The sequence below is a fragment of the Theropithecus gelada genome, chromosome 15 (assembly GCF_003255815.1).
Source record: "Theropithecus gelada isolate Dixy chromosome 15, Tgel_1.0, whole genome shotgun sequence".
Taxonomy (NCBI): Eukaryota; Metazoa; Chordata; class Mammalia; order Primates; family Cercopithecidae; genus Theropithecus; species Theropithecus gelada.
Window position 1 is genome coordinate 8,568,346 of NC_037683.1, and position 16,362 is coordinate 8,584,707.

General features: G+C 52.1%; 1 protein-coding gene across 1 annotated transcript in view; it reads right to left on the reverse strand.

Moving 5' to 3' along the window:
• Positions 1-16,362, reverse strand: part of HMCN2 (hemicentin 2) — a 170,188-nt gene that overhangs the window by 127,325 nt on the left and 26,501 nt on the right. Inside the window, exons 5-12 of the mRNA XM_025360526.1 lie at positions 11,609-11,780; positions 10,868-10,974; positions 9,849-9,969; positions 6,993-7,256; positions 3,672-3,816; positions 3,039-3,160; positions 1,628-1,900; positions 413-554 (exon numbers count right to left, since the gene is read on the reverse strand). Of these exons, the coding sequence (XP_025216311.1) occupies positions 413-554; positions 1,628-1,900; positions 3,039-3,160; positions 3,672-3,816; positions 6,993-7,256; positions 9,849-9,969; positions 10,868-10,974; positions 11,609-11,780 (1,346 nt within the window). The remainder of the gene's footprint in view (positions 1-412; positions 555-1,627; positions 1,901-3,038; positions 3,161-3,671; positions 3,817-6,992; positions 7,257-9,848; positions 9,970-10,867; positions 10,975-11,608; positions 11,781-16,362) is intronic.

A 16,362-nucleotide genomic window follows, 5' to 3' on the forward strand; every position in this document is an offset into this window, starting at 1 on the left:
GGCGGGACTCCAGCGCAGGTCCGCACAGCCTGAATGGTGGGGGCGGGATTTGGACACAGTTCTGCAGAGCCTGAATGGTGGAGGCGGGACTCCGGCACAGGTCCGCACAGCCTGAATGGTGGGGGCGGGATTCGGAGGCGGGATTTGGGCGCAGGTCTGCGCATCCTGAATGGTGGGGGTGGGACTCCAGCGCTGGTCCGCACAGCCTGAACGATGGGGGCAGGATTCGGGCGCAGGTCCGCACAGCCTGAGCCCCCGAGCACTGAGCCCACACAGTGGCATCATGTTTCCAAAGTGATCTCACTCCCGAGTCTCAAACGATCCCAGGAGCAAGGAAGGCAAATGCTACTCCCTCATTTACAGGTAGGAAGGCCAAGGCCCAGAGAGGTCCCCTGCGAGTCCTGCCCCTCACCTGCTGTCCTCTTGTAGGGTTTGGCCCTCACGGCTCCAGGAGATGTGGGGTGTGGGGTACCCAGAGGCTGAGCAGCTGACCTTCACCTCCACACCCTGGGAGAACTGCTGGGAGCTGGTGTGGATGCTGACCTGTGGGGCCTCTATAAGCCAAAAAGTGGATGGGTGAGGATGAGCCCATCAGAGCAGCCGTGCCTTCCCAGGCACCCAGCCCCGGGCCCTTCCCCTCCCACAGTCACAGATGGGCAAGACAGAGAAAGCAAAGACCCCCAGAGGGCTTCAGTCCCCCGGGGGTGGCTTCTCTGGGAACTGGGTAGACCAGGGAACATCCACTCCAGGTTGAGCACTCTGGGGAGCCTTAGGGAGATGTCAGGCTGCTGCCCGGGCTGGGAATGGCTCCTGTCTCCAGTGACCTTGAGGTTGACCCCGAGGCCTGCCCTACTATTGGCCCCAAGCTTAGGTTCTAACCTGGCCTTTTGGAAACTACAAACAACAGGCTGGTCAGACTCAAACAGAGCTCACAGGCCCGCACATCTAGAAACAGCAACCACAGCCCTCCCACACTGGCGGCAGACACCGCTGGTGGATCCCTCCTTCCTGCAGAGCCTAGACACAGCCTCAGAATCCTGCCCAACACACTCCAGCAGCCACTCAAAAGCCACTGGCACAAGAGAGAACACTTGTTCAACATCCTCGTTTTTACACTTGGGGAGGAGGCTCTGTCTAGATTCTCGATAGACCTGAGGCCATACCCGGATCTTAAAACTCCCATATGGGTGCTCTTGGCACTGCCTCCTCCACCCCCATCGTAGTCAGTGCTGCCCGATCTCTGCCAAATACATCTGACTTCTGAGCTTCCACAAGGTTCCAGGATTCAGTCCCTGCCCTACATATTGGGCAGGGTGCAGTGGGGAGTGGGGAACAATGGAGGGGCTCGATGGCACAGAAAAAAGGACAAGACACAGTGAAAGTGGCTTGGCCTACAGCAGTAGAAATTTAAGTTAGATATTAGGAGGAACTTTCCAGCAGTGAGAGTCATTAGACTTTGACTAGGAGGCTACAGAATTCTCTCTCCCTGAAAGTTCGAAAAACATTGAAAGGGCTGCTGTCGCCTACCAGAGACAATGTCTGAGCAGAGGGAGGGAGTCACGGCTTCTGGGGTAAACACTAGGTCAAGTGTTGAACCAGGGAGCAGCAGCAGCAGAATGAGCCTCACCTCGCACCAGGAGCCAGACGGATGCCCTTGTGACCCCATTGGCGTTGCTGGCCATGCACTGGTACCTCCCGCCATCTGTGGGGATGACACCACTGACCTCCAGGGACAGGTCAGCCAGCTGGGCGACTCGGCCCGTCGAGGCCGGCAGGACTCGCCAGTCCCGGACCCACGTCAGGTTGTAGGGGGCCTCGCCTAGGACCTGGCAGGATAGGATGGCAGTCTCCCCTGGGGACACGGTCACGTTGGGAGCAGGGACCAGCTGCGGCGGGGGATCTGCAGGGACATAAGCACAGGAGGAACCGAGGAGCTGAGGCAAGGGAGGGGGTCATCGTGTAAGCCCAGATGCTGCCTAGACCTGGGACCCTGCTCTAACCCCACCCTGAGGTGCAGGTCCGCCGGAACCAGATCGTTCAGGATATGTCAGCCAGCAGCATGGGTGACCAGCATCTGCTCACCATCAGGCATCACCCCAGTAGGAGGTCATTTCTCCCACCACCATTATACACCCGCCAGGGGCTGCACGATACACGCCTGCTCTCCAAATAACAGCCAGTGCAATGTGCAGCAAGCCGGGCGCCCATCTTCGTGCCTCCGAGTCGAAGATGCCACACCGAGGAATAAAGCCTTGGAATCTCCAGCCAGGCGAAGAGAGCAATGTGTTCAAAACGATTCTCTGTACCAACAGCAAGGCTATTTATAGCAGCCAAATATGCCCCCAGGGAGGAAAGCACTAAGCAAACTGCTATCTGGATAGCAAAAAACCACAAGAAGTGGCAAGATCAGAGACTGCTGAACATAGAAAAAAACCGAAAAGGAAGTAAATCAAATGGCAGAATGGAGGGATTACAAGTTATTTTGATCTTCTCTTTCGTTGTTTATATTTTTCCAGCCTCCCTACAAGGAGCATGTGTAGTTTCTGGCTGTCTATGTAGAGTGGCTGATCTTTCCACACTTACGGGTTCCTTTTTTTTCCTCTACAAAGCAGCTTGCATTCGTAATTTTTAAAATAAAACCAATTTCATTTGGAGACAGTCTGTGGTGTTTCCAACCTCCCCAGCTCGATGGCACCATCCCGGCCAGGACTTGGAGGCACAAAGCTTGTCCCGACTGCGAGATGGATGGCGGCCCCTGAAAGCCGAGCCTCAAGAAGTCAGAGCTGGGATCAAAGCTGGGCAGGGCAGGAAGACCCAAGCCGCGTCCTCAGCCTTCCTCCAGCTGAGACCCACAGGCCATTCCTGGGTGAGACAGACACAAAGGAGGGGCAGCAGGCAGGTGGCAGCCTGGGTAGCCAGACGCGGGATGACGAACAGTCCCGGCAGCTGGCTGGAGACTCACCGGGAGGAAATCCTAGGCGGAAGAACCCAGGAAGAGGGTAAGGAAGGGGTACATGGAGGGGCCCCAAGGGACAGACCTGTGACGACAATCTGGGCCTTTGCTCGCCCGATCCCAGCCCTGCTGATGGCTGTGCACTCGTACATGCCCTCCTCGGCCTTGGAGGCCCGCGGGATCTCCCAGCTGCTGTTTCCTGACTGCCTGTGAACAGGGAATAGTAGGAGACGCACAATCACTGGTCAGGGCCTCCCTGGCCTCATCTGCCCCTCAGGACTTCAGTCCCCTGAATCCTGCCCCAAGGGCAGACCCCAATTCCTCTGTGAGACGCAGTGAGAAGACGTACACAGCCAAGTACATGGACAGTCCATGACATGCTGTGTGACTTGGAGTCAGGTCCTTACTCTCTCCAAGTCCTGGGCTCCCATCCTTCCTGCTCTGATGCCCACGGCTGGGCCCTGCATGGGCTGAGTTTTCCGGGAGCTGAGGAAGGCCCCCGGCTTCTTCACCAGCTGATGGCCCAGCAGTGGTGGGAGTCTCAGGGACAAATTTCTCCATCCCTGGCTGCACTGGAAGTCCCAGGCTGGGCTGCCCAGGAGGATAGTGACAGAGACCAAGGTCTCTCTCCTGCCACCCACTCCCCTGAGATCCCTCCCAGGCCTCAGCAGCCAGGAGCCCTGTGGCTGGGGACAATCAGCTGCCGGGGGCCACTCACTGAAAGTGCCTCTCTTCGCCCAGCCTGGCTTCACCTCGCCGCAGCTGCAGCCGGAAGGGAAGGGCGCTGTGCACCGAGCAGGAGACCAGCAGGGGCTGGTGCAGGTAGCCATGGATCCTGGGGGCCATGCTGACGAGGGGAGCGCCTGTAGGCAGGGACCAGGACTCAGAATGTCTGCCCACCGCCCCCTCACCACACCCAGTGACACAGAGACCCGTAGGGATGTACCAGCAGCCAGGAGGCCAGGATTCAACCCCTGGCTCCACCACTTGGTGGTCACCTCTCTAAGCTCAGTTTTCACCTCTGCAAAATGGGGTGATCATGGTACCATCCTCCCTGTGTTGTCCTGAGGAGCTGGTGAGAAGTGGTGCATGGAGAACTCGTGGCACAATACATGTGGCATCACCAGTTTCCCTAGGCGCAGCTCCTGGGGCTTTTGTGGTTTGTTAGACTATTCAACTCAAGACTGGCCAGCCCGGACCAGGCCCTTCCGCTGCACCGTCTCAATTGTATGAAATCTGATGAAATGCTACCAACTAGGATTAGGCTCCCAAGGGTATGTGTGGGTTTGTGCAATTGCTTCTCTGCCTAGAACATCAGTTTTACCCAACTTTGTTGGAAATAAGCCTTTTCATTTAAAAATTAGCCCACCAGTCCAGGTGCAGTGGCTCACGCCTATAATCCCAGCACTTTGGGAGGCGGAGGTGGGCAGATCACGAGGTCAGGAGTTCAAGACCAGCCTGGCCAACATGGTGAAACCTTGTCTCTACTAAAAATACAAAGCTTAGCTGGGCATGGTGGCCTATTCCTGCAATCTCAGCTACTACTCAGGAGGCTGAGGCAGGAGAATTGTTTGAACTGGGATCCGGGAGGCGGAGGTTGCAGTGAGCCGAGGTTGCAGTGAGCCAAGATCGCACCACTACACTCCAGCCTGGGCTACAGAGAGACACTCCATCTCAAAAAAAAAAAAAAAAAAAGGCACAGCTAGAGGATGGGTATAAATGCAAAATTCGCACACATTTTTGAGATAAAACCAGAGACTTCAATAAAATTTCATAGCTTGCAATGAGCCCTATGGGACCCCAATCAGACGCCACTGTCCCCCTGGCCTGAGCCTGGTCTTGGAGTGACACAGTCCCTTCCCTTGGCTATTGGAATTACTTCAATGGAGAAGTCTGAGAAACTGCCCCACAGGGTTGGCCGTGGCCCATCAGAGCTGGGTGCTCCCTGGCAAGGGCTCAATCTGTGTGTCACTGTCTCCCCATCCCCGCCAGCAGAGGAGCCCAGCAGAGATGCTCCGGGGGTGAGACAATGCACTAGACCTCCTCGGAGCCCAGGCTGGGGATGGGCAGGCAGCGGTGACATCATGCTCCAGGCTCCCTGCCACATCTGTCCCGGGGGGGAGGGGTGTCCGACCATCCAGCCACGTCCTTGGCTGTGTGCAAAGCCGTCGCTGCTCACCCACGCGCCCTGGGAGCCTCTGCCAAGCCAGCTTGGGCTCCCCATTTCCATGAGCTAAAAGGGACCACCCTCATCTCTCCAAACCCAGAGCCACCTGCTACAAGGCGAAATCCCAGCCTTCCAGACCTGGAGGGCAGGGAAGGAAACAAAAATCCAAACCAATCCCTCCCCCAACTCCAATCTAGAGCTGAGATAGAGAACAAAAGCCAGAGCTAAGCTCCAAACTCTTGGATCCATCTGAAAGAACAGGGGAAAGAAAACAGAGGCTGTTATTCCCCCTGCTGAAATTCCTTCCTGAAAGTTCCTCCTCAAGGCTGCAAAGGCCAAGGGAAGAGAGGCCCGGAACCACAGGAGGGGAGTGGAAGCTGGGAGGCTGGAAAGAATAGGTCTCCAGCTCTCCTGCCCAGCCCTGCCCTGCCCCACCCAGGTCCTCAAAGTCCTCTACCAACCATGGGCACCATGGGCACGATGGGCACTCCCTGCATCCCTATTTGAAGTGGACAGAGGAGGATGCCTCTCACTGAGATCCCCCACAAAGAAGTGCTAGAATGTTAGTGACATCCACCTTTGTAAGCTCCCCTCAGGCCACCTCCAGGGGAGGGAGACAGTGAGCAGGAGAAAGGCAATGAAGCCAGCAGGCAAGATGACCAGTGGCTCTAAGACATCCCTGCTAGGACCAGGGGCAGATCTGAAAGGCCAAAGATCCACCCATCTCCCTGGGAGCTTCCAGCCTGAACAGTGATACCTCAGGGACACTCAGGAAACCAGCAAAAAGCCACACATATGGGAACCAACAGACCATGGCCAAAGATTAGAGGACAAATCGACCTGTTCCTGCAATGATGTAACGGTAACAGCAGCTGCCACACTGGAGGACCCTTGCCCACAAATGGATACATTCTGAGTGTGGCCTCTGAGGACCCAAATGCTGTCTTGTTGTGTGCATTAGCCTGGGCACCCCCAGGGCAGCCCTGTGAGCCAGGTGGGCTTAGTTTCCTTATCTATGAAGTGGGGACACACCTCAGAAAAGCTGTAAGCATCAGTGAGCTAGCACATGGCAGGAGCTTGGCCCAGGACTGCCCCATGGAAAGTGTCCAAATGGTGACTTAGATGATTGTGATTATGACAGCGATTGTGATTATGGAAGAGCAAATGCCCATGTCTTTCCTGCCCATTGCTGTGTCTACAGTGCCTAGCACCATGACTGGTACATAGTAGATACTCACGATGAATGCTGAATAGATGGGTGGATGGGTGGGTGGACAGGTGGGTGGATGAATGGGTGGATAGATGGATAAACAGATGGATAGGATAGGTGAATTAATAGTGAATGGGTGGGTAGATGGATGGGTGACTGAAGGGGTGAGTGGATGGATGAATAGATAGACGGGTGGGTGGGTGGATGCATGAGTGGGTGAGTGGATGGATGCATGAATGGGTAAGTGGATGGATGCATGAATGGGTAAATGAATGGGTGAGTGAATGGGTGGGTGGATGGATGAATAGGTGAGTCAATGGATGCATGAATGGGTGGGTGGATGAGTGGATGAATGGGTGGGTAGATGGGTAGATGAGTTAATGGGTCAGCGGATGAATGAATGGGTGGATGGATGGATGAATGGGTAGATGGATGAATGGATACTGAATGGATGACTTTGTTCTAAACCTTTGAGCCGAGAGCCACATCTGAAGCACCTTAGTATTTAACAAAATGCCTTATAGGGAATAGCTGTCCATAGAAGCTTAATGAACAAATACTTTCTAATCTAATTTAATCTAATCCAGTCAGGGAAGGCTCCAGGAAGAAATGGGACTCTGAGTGAGCCAGGGGGCTGGGGGACAAAACAGCCAACCACTCACCTGGGGCCATCCCACTGTAGGACACTCCAGAGACACGAAGGAGGGGGTTTCCCTCATGGTCCTTGCCCTTCACCTTGAGGTAGAAGCGCTCCTTGGGGGTGTGGAAGGGCGGCCCGCCCCACAGCTGGTGGGTGGAGCCATTGGAGAGGGTCTTCATGGGCAGGGTCAGGAGGGGCTTCCCTGAGCTCTGTGCCAGCTCCACCGAGTCTAAGAGGCCAGGTGCCTGCAGGCCCGTGGAATTGATCACCAGGGAGATGGGGACCCCTGCAGAGGGAAGGTGAAGAACAAAGTGCTGGCGTCAGCATCTGGCTCTGTGATCCGCCTCAAGTAGGGGCCCTTGAGCCACACCCCAGGGGTCCTGCTTGCCTGGCTCTTCCTACCTGGTTCCTCCTTCCCTACATACCCTGGTGCTGACTAACGCTGGGGATGGGATAGGTAGAGAGGGACCTTGCTACTGTCCGTGGTGCTGAAACACCACAGTCGTCCAACCACAGCTTCCCAATGGCTGCATCCCCTCTGTCTGCACTGACTTGGAGTCCCATGGAGTAGAACTGTCCCCCACCCCATTAGCTGTAGTGTGGGTCATAATCAGACAGGTTTCAGGGAATGGTCTAAGATAAAGCAAACACCAAGTCTGGGGACTCCAACTTCTGACCAGACTCTCCCCATGGTCACGTTTTCTTTGGTTTTCTTTACTGTCTTGATGGAAATGTGGTACTTTTCAGACTATCCCAGAAGAGGCAGAACTGGACTCCAATTTCATAATATCTTTTAAAAATTTCTGCCGGGCGTGGTGGCTCAAGCCTGTAATCCCAGCACTTTGGGAGGCCGAGACGGGCGGATCACGAGGTCAGGAGATCGAGACCATCCTGGCTAACAAGGTGAAACCCCGTCTCTACTAAAAAATACAAAAAGAAAAAACTAGCCGGGCGAGGTGGCGGGCGCCTGTAGTCCCAGCTACTCGGGAGGCTGAGGCAGGAGAATGGCCTAAACCTAGGAGGCAGAGCTTGCAGTGAGCTGAGAGATCCGGCCACTGCACTCCAGCCCGGGCGACAGAGCAAGACTCCGTCTCAAACAAAACAAAACAAAACAAAACAAAACAAAACAAAAAAAACAAAAAAATTTCTGTCATCCAGGCTGGAGTGCAGTGGTGTAATCACAGCTCACTGCAGCCTCAAACTCGGGCTCCGGCAATCCTCCCACCTCAGCCTCCCAAGTAGCTGAGACTACAGGTATGCACCACTATACCTGGCTAATTTTTTAAATTTTGTAGAGATGAGGTCTTGCTGTGTTGTCCAGGCTGGCCTTGAACTCCTGGCCTCAAGCTATCCTCCTACCTTGGCCTCCCACATGTTTCTCTTTAAAAAAAATTATCATGACCTGGCATGGTGGCTCATGACTGTAATCCCAGCACTTTGGGAGACTGAGGCAGGCAGATCACCTGAGGTCAAGAGTTCAAGACCAAACTGGCCAACATGGCAAAACCCTGTCTCTACTAAAAATACAAAAATTAGCCAGGTGTGTAGTGTGCACCTATAATCCCAGCTGCTCAGGAGGCTGAGGCAACAGAATTGCTTGAATCCAGGGGCAGAGGTTACAGTGAGCAGAGATTGCACCACTGCACTCCAGTTTGGGTGACAGAGTGAGACTCCATCTAAAAAAAAAAAAAAAGATCTTGGATATACATCTTTATCAAAAGCAGAAACCCAGCAAGGTCACATGTGGCCTCCTGCACCCACTTCCATTGGGGACAGGCCCTGGGGACAGGTCAGTTTTCAGTCCCCATACCATCACTACACGTAGGATATCTTGGCTGTCCTGGCTGAACAGTGGAATCAAAGTTTCCCTGCTTCTTCCCTTTCTGCTATCAGCAAAACACACAAACTGAGCAAGCAGCCCCTTTTCACTTTCAAGATATGACTCCCGGTCCTGGCAGGAAAACTGACAAGGGCTGACAAGAAAAACAAACATTAGAACAGACAGACTCGAAAGAAAGCACTGAAGGTCTGGCTTGCACCATTTTTGGTCACTGTTCAGGGTCCAGAGTCAGCCTGACCTGATCCAGGCTCCTCCTAGGAGGAGCTGAGCTGAGCTGAGCTGGTCCCTGCAAAAGTCTCCAAATGGTCCCATGACAGGGACTACATTTTCCCATCTATAAACTGAGACCTTTGACCTGGCCACCAGATGGTATTTCCTGGCGTGGAGCTCAGGCAGCCTGCACCAGAAGCCTGCCTCGGTGCCCAGGCTTCTCCCAGTGGAACCTTAGTGAGCATGCAGGCATTCTCAGACCCTGGTGGGTGGTTTCCAATTGGATGCCTGTGCCTCCACCCTCAATATCCCCCTAGGCTCCTCCAACCTTCCTCAGTCTTGGGACACCCAAATGTCCCCCAGGACATTCCTTCCTTTGCAGTAAGGCACTGCTTTCCTTTTTTGGTAAGCCGTTAACTCGCTGGCACGTGTTCTTTCATTGAACTGGCCTGCTGTTCACTGGAAAACTGAAGAAGTAGGACTCTAGACAGAGTTGGTTTGACAAAAAGAAAGGAGAAGGTGTGAACTCAATAATAAAGGGCACAGTGTAAGTGTCCTCCAGGACACTGACTTTGGAGGCAGGAAGGATGTTCTAAAGGTAAATGTCACAATGTCACCTGGCTGGGGCTAATGGAAAGAATGCTGGCCTGGAAGCTCAGTTTACATCGCTGTGGTCTGGGGGCACAGCCCCACTTGGCCTCCTGTACGGTCCCTTTCACAGTCACACACAGCCAAGCGTTCCCCCGTCACTTCCCCCCTACCTCCCAAAGCCAAGCCCCAGGTCTTCAGAGGCAGCTCAGCACTGTCTGTAGGGTTGGGGTACTGTACCTTGCAAGGGCCACTCGAGGGTGCGGTTGAGGTCCAGCGAGGGCTGAGTGGAGAAGCCGGCTCGGAAGTCAATGTTGCTGACGCCTGTGATCCTCACGGAATGGCGGCCACTGCTATAGACCTAGCACAGGCCCAGGTCTCACATCACCAGAGGATGGGACCCCAGCACTCCAGCTTAGGGCAGGAGGCGACCAACCTGACCCAGCCCTGCATCAGCAGCTGGAATCCTGCTTTTGTAGACACACGGGCAACTTACCTGCTCCCAAGGGGCCCAGCACAATGCTCCCCAAATGAAGGAGCTGAAGCCCCAGCTTATGACCCCAACCTGAGCAGCACTCTTGAAGCCGTGCTGCCCCTCAGCTCGCCTCAGCCCCTGCAGGCCCTGTCTGTCCCCCTGCACGTCTAACTCCCTGCCTTGCCCTCCCCACTGGTATTACAGCTCTTGGCTCAGAGGTGCTCAGAGTTTGAAAGGCAGGTGGTGGTACTGCCACTTTACCTGCAGCACCTGGCACAGTGCCTGCAGAAGGTGCTCAATAAATGTTTGCCTGGTCAGCAGAAACCCCCACTCTTCCAGGGCAGCAGCCTGCCCATCCCAGGATGCTCTGTTGGGAGCCAAGCTGGCCCGCAGTCCCTCGCTCCCAGCACCTTGTCTATTCCAGCAGGCCCCTCCTCTTCCTGCCAGCCCTGCCCCACTGAGCCCTCCCAGCAAAGTTGCTCTTGCTTCTTTTACACATTCTTCACAGCTTGGTCATGCACCTCTGAACCCTGAAGTCATTTCTCCAAGTCCTTCTTAAATGTTCCCAAACTAACCCCAAATCAGTCTATTTCTTCTTACTGGTACAAGGCAGAATGCCCTTCCTCTGTCCTTGACCCTTTACTTCTATTGATATGACCATATCACCACCCACATTCTAGCCATCAGCTTCCCGAGGCCACAGACTCCCCAGGGCAAGCAGGAGGAAGATGGTTCCAGCCCAGTGAAGCTAGTCCACTCTTCTCCTGCAACCCAGTGCCCCTACCTTGATGGACCACAGCCCGGGATGCTCAGGCTTAAAGGCTACGACCTTGGCCGAGTCAGGGATGTTGAGAAGCACTTTGAGGCCCTCGTCCTCCTGCAGGATCCTCCCTGTGGAAGCCCCAAGGGCTGCTCAGTCCCTAACCCCTTCCTGGGGGTGGCAGGATTCCCACATGTCTCCAGGAATCCACAGTGCACCAAACACTAGCCTTGGTCTTCCCAGAACTGACAAGGTGTCTTGCCTTGAGCTGCTGCCTCACTCCATGCTCCACCCTCAGGGATAACCAGGGGTGGACTGTGTGTTTGGCCTCTAGACCTGGGTGCTCATGACATCCTCAGAGCGCCATGGGGCCAGGTGACCATATCTGAATCACACTGCCCCTGGCTCTGTTGACCTTGATGAGCACTCAGCACCCGGAGCCCCAGCTTCCCATCTGTACGATGTGCTATGAGTTCTCACCACCATAAGAATCCACTGGGGTACCATGGAAAAGACTTGGGGAGAGCCTCACGATCCAGGGACCACCATTACTTTAATTCCCATCGTCAGTTGCCATGGCCCTCCGGCTTCCTCGCACACCATGGGCACCCTCTCTCCACTTTGTGCCCCACCACCCCACATTTCCTTCTTCCTAGAGCCTCATGTCTGAAGCCCTGCCACCCTTGGTCTCTTTCTTTTTTCCATCCTGGGCTTCCAGCTCAGTCTTGGGGCCAAAGAGGAAGCCAATCCCGTGGTGGTCCATACCCAGTGGATCTTGGACTTCAATCTCAGGCCCTGGCCCACTCAATGAGATGGTGACCTCCTTCAGGCTGGGGTCAAAGGGGAGTTTCCATGTGTGCTCCCCCTCCTCCTCGTGGTCTGTAGACAGCAGGTGCACCTTGGAGGCCTGGATCGCCGACTCCACCCACTTCAGCACCTGGAGGCAAGTATGAGGAACTGATGCCAGCAGGTGCCCACACTGCCTTCCCCCTCCCACGGATTTTAGGCAGCATACAAACTTTCCAGGTTGCCCAAGGCCACCCCACTGCCCCATGTCCAACACCAGACCCGATTCACACATGTGACCCTCCTGGCTTCTGTAGGCTCCAAGCTGTGAAGCCTGAATTCAGGCATTCGGAGGACTCAGCGCAGAAGGAGCAAGGGTGTGTCCCTCGGCTGGGAAGACTCTTCCCCACTTCTCCACCTGGCCTCCTTTCACAGCACCCATACTTCCTCCAGGTGCCTCTTACACACAATGAACCCTGGAGATCTGGAAACTCCCCCAGACTCATGTAGTTCATGACCGATTATCCCAGAATGGATATAATATTATCCATTCTAAAATCTTACATCCTTTGGACAAGTCCCACTGAGAATCCGATACAAGGTAAGGACCCTCTGCCTGGGATACCATCCTATTCCTTAGGTACACATTTAGGGTATGACTTTAGGAGGTTCCCAAACTCCCTCAGAGATACTCCTCCTACGAAAATTGAGCACAGACTTATTTAGTTTCTCCAAATCCTGATCGTGGCCTTCAAGACCCTCTGTTCTATGGTCCTAGGCATCTATGCCAACCCAAGGTCACTGTGCCACTGCCTCTCCCTGCCTGCTACGCTGGACCCCACCCCTCCCACAGGCAGCCCCCACCCACACATGCCGTGCTCTTTGCAGGAATGCCCTGCCTCCTCATCGACCATCTCCTTGCTATTCTTCAGCTCACTGCTTGAAGAGGCCTCTCTAATCCTGAAAAGGCTCTGTTCCCTGATACATCCTATTTCGCAGCAATCTGCACTCCAATCACTCACATTTATTGGATTTGGGCTTCTCATCCCTACTGGCCTGGGAGCTCTGTGGGGACAGAGACCCTCTGCTGCGCCCATGTGTGTCTCAGCCCTGAGCGCACAGAGTGGTGCTCGGGAGGCATCCGCTGGCTGTGTGAGTTCAGTAGGACATGCATCTCCTGGGCAGAGCCATCAGGCTGGCCATAAGTCCACTTCTCCGGCACCTCACTCCACATCCCTCCTTTCCCCAGCTCAAGCCTCCTCCTCTGCAATAGCCAAGTCACCTAGATTCCAGCAAGGAAACCAAGAAAGAGGGAGAGGAAGGGGGCCCCTTCAAGTCTGAACCTTCTCTTTCCAGGCCAAGTTACCTCAAAGAGCGTCCATCCTGTGCAGACCCTAAAACTGAAACACAATGATCTCAACCATAAAATTGATGCCACAACCACAGAAAGAAAAGAAAAACTCCAAGTGAATTCTGAACCCAGTGGTTCAATTATCCTTTCTCAGTAGGAGGACAACAAGAACTATACAAAAAAGTCTTTAGTTAATAGATTTAATTTGGAAGAACTATCAGCATTGGGATTTTGAAACCATTTTATATATCTTGTTGGATATATAAAGCAAATAAGTAAAGATGTTAATATTTTCGGAATCGAGATTTTTTTTCTTATAAACAAATGTAAGAGAGAGCTGCAAGTATAAAATCCAATGAGCTAAGCAAAAGATTCACAATGTAAAATTTGAATTGGAAATATCAGTATAAGTTCTCCAGATAGAGATAGATGATAGATAGGTAGGTAGGTTGATAGATAGATAGATAGATAGATAGATAGATAGATAGATAGATAGATAGATAGGACAATTGATCCAGAAGCAATGATGGCCCAAATTCTCAATATCAATGATCATCACCAGTACCCAGATCTTGGTTTCTAAATACCTTTCCCCACTAGGGTTCCTTGGAGAAATGGCTAATTCCAGGTCTGGGGCAGGCAATTTATAAGGTGAGCCTGGGATGATGGGTTATTCCACAAAACAAAGAAGTTCTCAAAGACAAATAAGGACATATCAAAAGGACATAGGAACCAGCTTGAAGGAGCTCCCACTGACTAAATTTGGGACAACTTGAACCCAAAAGAGAATAATAACTGTACTCAATTGAAACACCTTGAATAATATAATCCATGGGCACATAATGGTACTCAAAAAAGAGAAAGCAAAATTCAAAACAGTAAAACCTCCCCTGACACCACTGAAGTGACTCCTTAATTGAAGAGAAAGAATTAAGTGTGATTCCGTGCCTTTTCAGTAGAAATTGTACTTCAGAGAAACCAAATCATCCATCGCTTTTGATGCATAAAAGTTCTTCTAGGAAGAATGCCCACTCATAAATGTGGGAGGAATGATGCAGTTAGGAAATCATCATTTTGCAGCCCCTAATGAAATAATCATTTCAGGCAAGAGTCCTCAGTGGATGCTAAAACTAATAGATGAAAGGTTGATGGGAACTAGATGTCCACACAGAGCCAGAACATTACCCTACACTTGAGTCATAAAGGCAAAAACACGGCCCAACCATGCAGAGAGCTGGCTGTCGCTACCCTCACCCAGTCATCGAACTTATCATCAGTAATAATGGGATGCTCAGACACTATTTGCTTCCTGGTGTGATACAACAGAAGACACACTCAGCACCAACTAGGAAATATATATTCCTGCCAAAAATGTCAGCCTTCATCGAATCAGGCCTTTGGACTCATCCACTTTGGGGGAAACACAGGGGATTAAAAAAAAAGTTAATGACACCACGAGGAAATAATCAGAAGACTCTAGAACATGGGACAGGGTACGAATCCATGCCTCTTCAACAGCTTAGTGTCATTAAAAAAAGAGCTGATGGCTTCAGACCAAAGAGGACTTAATAGACATAACAACCAAAGGAAACGCACAGCCCTTGATGAAATCCTGATTTGACGAAAACTGTGATCAAAGACAGTTTGGCAAATTAGACAGGCAAATTAGAACATGGGCTGTGTATGGGATGATACTAGGAAACTCATTAATTTTATTAGATGATATTGTGGGTTATGTTGAAGACTACCTTTTTTCAGAAATCCATGCTGAATTATTTATGGATAAGGTGTCATGATTCAGCAAAAAGTATAAAGAGATAGATAAAGCAAGTCGAGCAGAAATGTAAACAATTGTTGAATCTAGTTGGTAGGTGTTTTCTTTTTACTTTTCTGTACCTTGGAAATTCTTCATAGTACTTTTTTATTAAAGTAAAGTCATTTAAAATAACAAGTATGCAGCCGGGCACGGTAGCTCACGCCTGTAATCCCAGCACTTTGGGAGGCCAAGGCGGGCGGATCACCTGAGGTCAGGAGTTTGAGATCAGCCTGGCTAACACAGTGAAATCCCATCTCTACTAAAAATATAAAAATTAGCCAGGCATGGTGGCAGGCGCCCGTAATCCCAGCTACTTGGGAGGCTGAGGCAGGGGAATTGCTTGAACCCAGGAGGCAGAGTTTGCAGTGAGCTGAGATCGTGCCACTGCATTCCAGCCTGGGTGACAAGAGCAAAACTCCATCTCAAAAAAAAAAAAACCAAACAACAACAACAACAACAACAACAACAAAACCAAGTACGCTGTGACTTTAATATACACCTGAACAATCACAGTGGTATACTGTTGCTTGCCAACTCCAAGCTACTGGAAACGCTTCCTGAAAAGCTGTCTGAAGAAGAAAGGCAAAGCCACATTCAGCCCCAAGTAGAAAAAGTTCTGTGATTGATTAGCAATGTCTGCCACGAATGTGGGTTTTGAAAGTGGTGTCTTGCATGCTACTTATTGGTCATTCTTGCTCTAAATATCATAGTCCTTCAGCTCTGCTTACCATGTGATCTTCTACAAAAGGGAAAGGAATCAAAAGAACTGGAAAATGAGAGGTTTTTTTTTTTTTTTTCAGACTGAGCTAGAAGATATGTGCCTAGAAGTTTATGGCTAGAGTTCAACTATCACATGATAAGAATTCTGTATTCTGAAAATGCATCTGTTTTTATAATTGGAGCTACTTCATTGTTGTGTCTTGCTTTGCTTTCTAAGTAATGTGTCTCTTGAAAAGGTCCCACCTGTCTTAGCCAAGGAATGAGGACAAGGTTCTTCGTCCATGTGGGGGTGGACTGGACAGAAGGGAGCAGCGGCTGAGGACTCCCAGCTGGAGAGGCCCACAGAAGCCGGCTGAGCATGTGAGGCAACTCCCCCAACAGCAAAGAAGCAGGTCCATGACCACCGTCCCCTTCGCGCAAGCCAGGCCTTGTCAGGGGTCAAGAGGGAAGTGTCACTGAGCAAAGCACCAGTCAACAATTACCCAGAGGAGTGACACCCGCTACTGTGTCATAACTGCTGTTACAAGCTCGCTCTAGGATGTTCTGATGGAGGGAAGATGCTCGGCAATTCAGGCTACTGAACCACAGAGAAGGCTGGGACACAAGGCAGAAAGCCAGTGACCCACAGGATGGCCTGCCCTCTAAGCACAACCCAACTTGGGAGTTGGGGGGTTGACCCTCTTGCCCACAGCAGGGCCAGACCCCATGTAGGGCCAGGCCTGGGGGCATTGCCTTCTAGACCTGTGGTGCCCCCAGGGTTCCGGCACAGAGAGCCTTCATTAAGCCAGTTCAATGTTTAGCTGGCAAAGGCAATGGCTTCCAGATGTTAGAGGGGCTGGGGGGCCA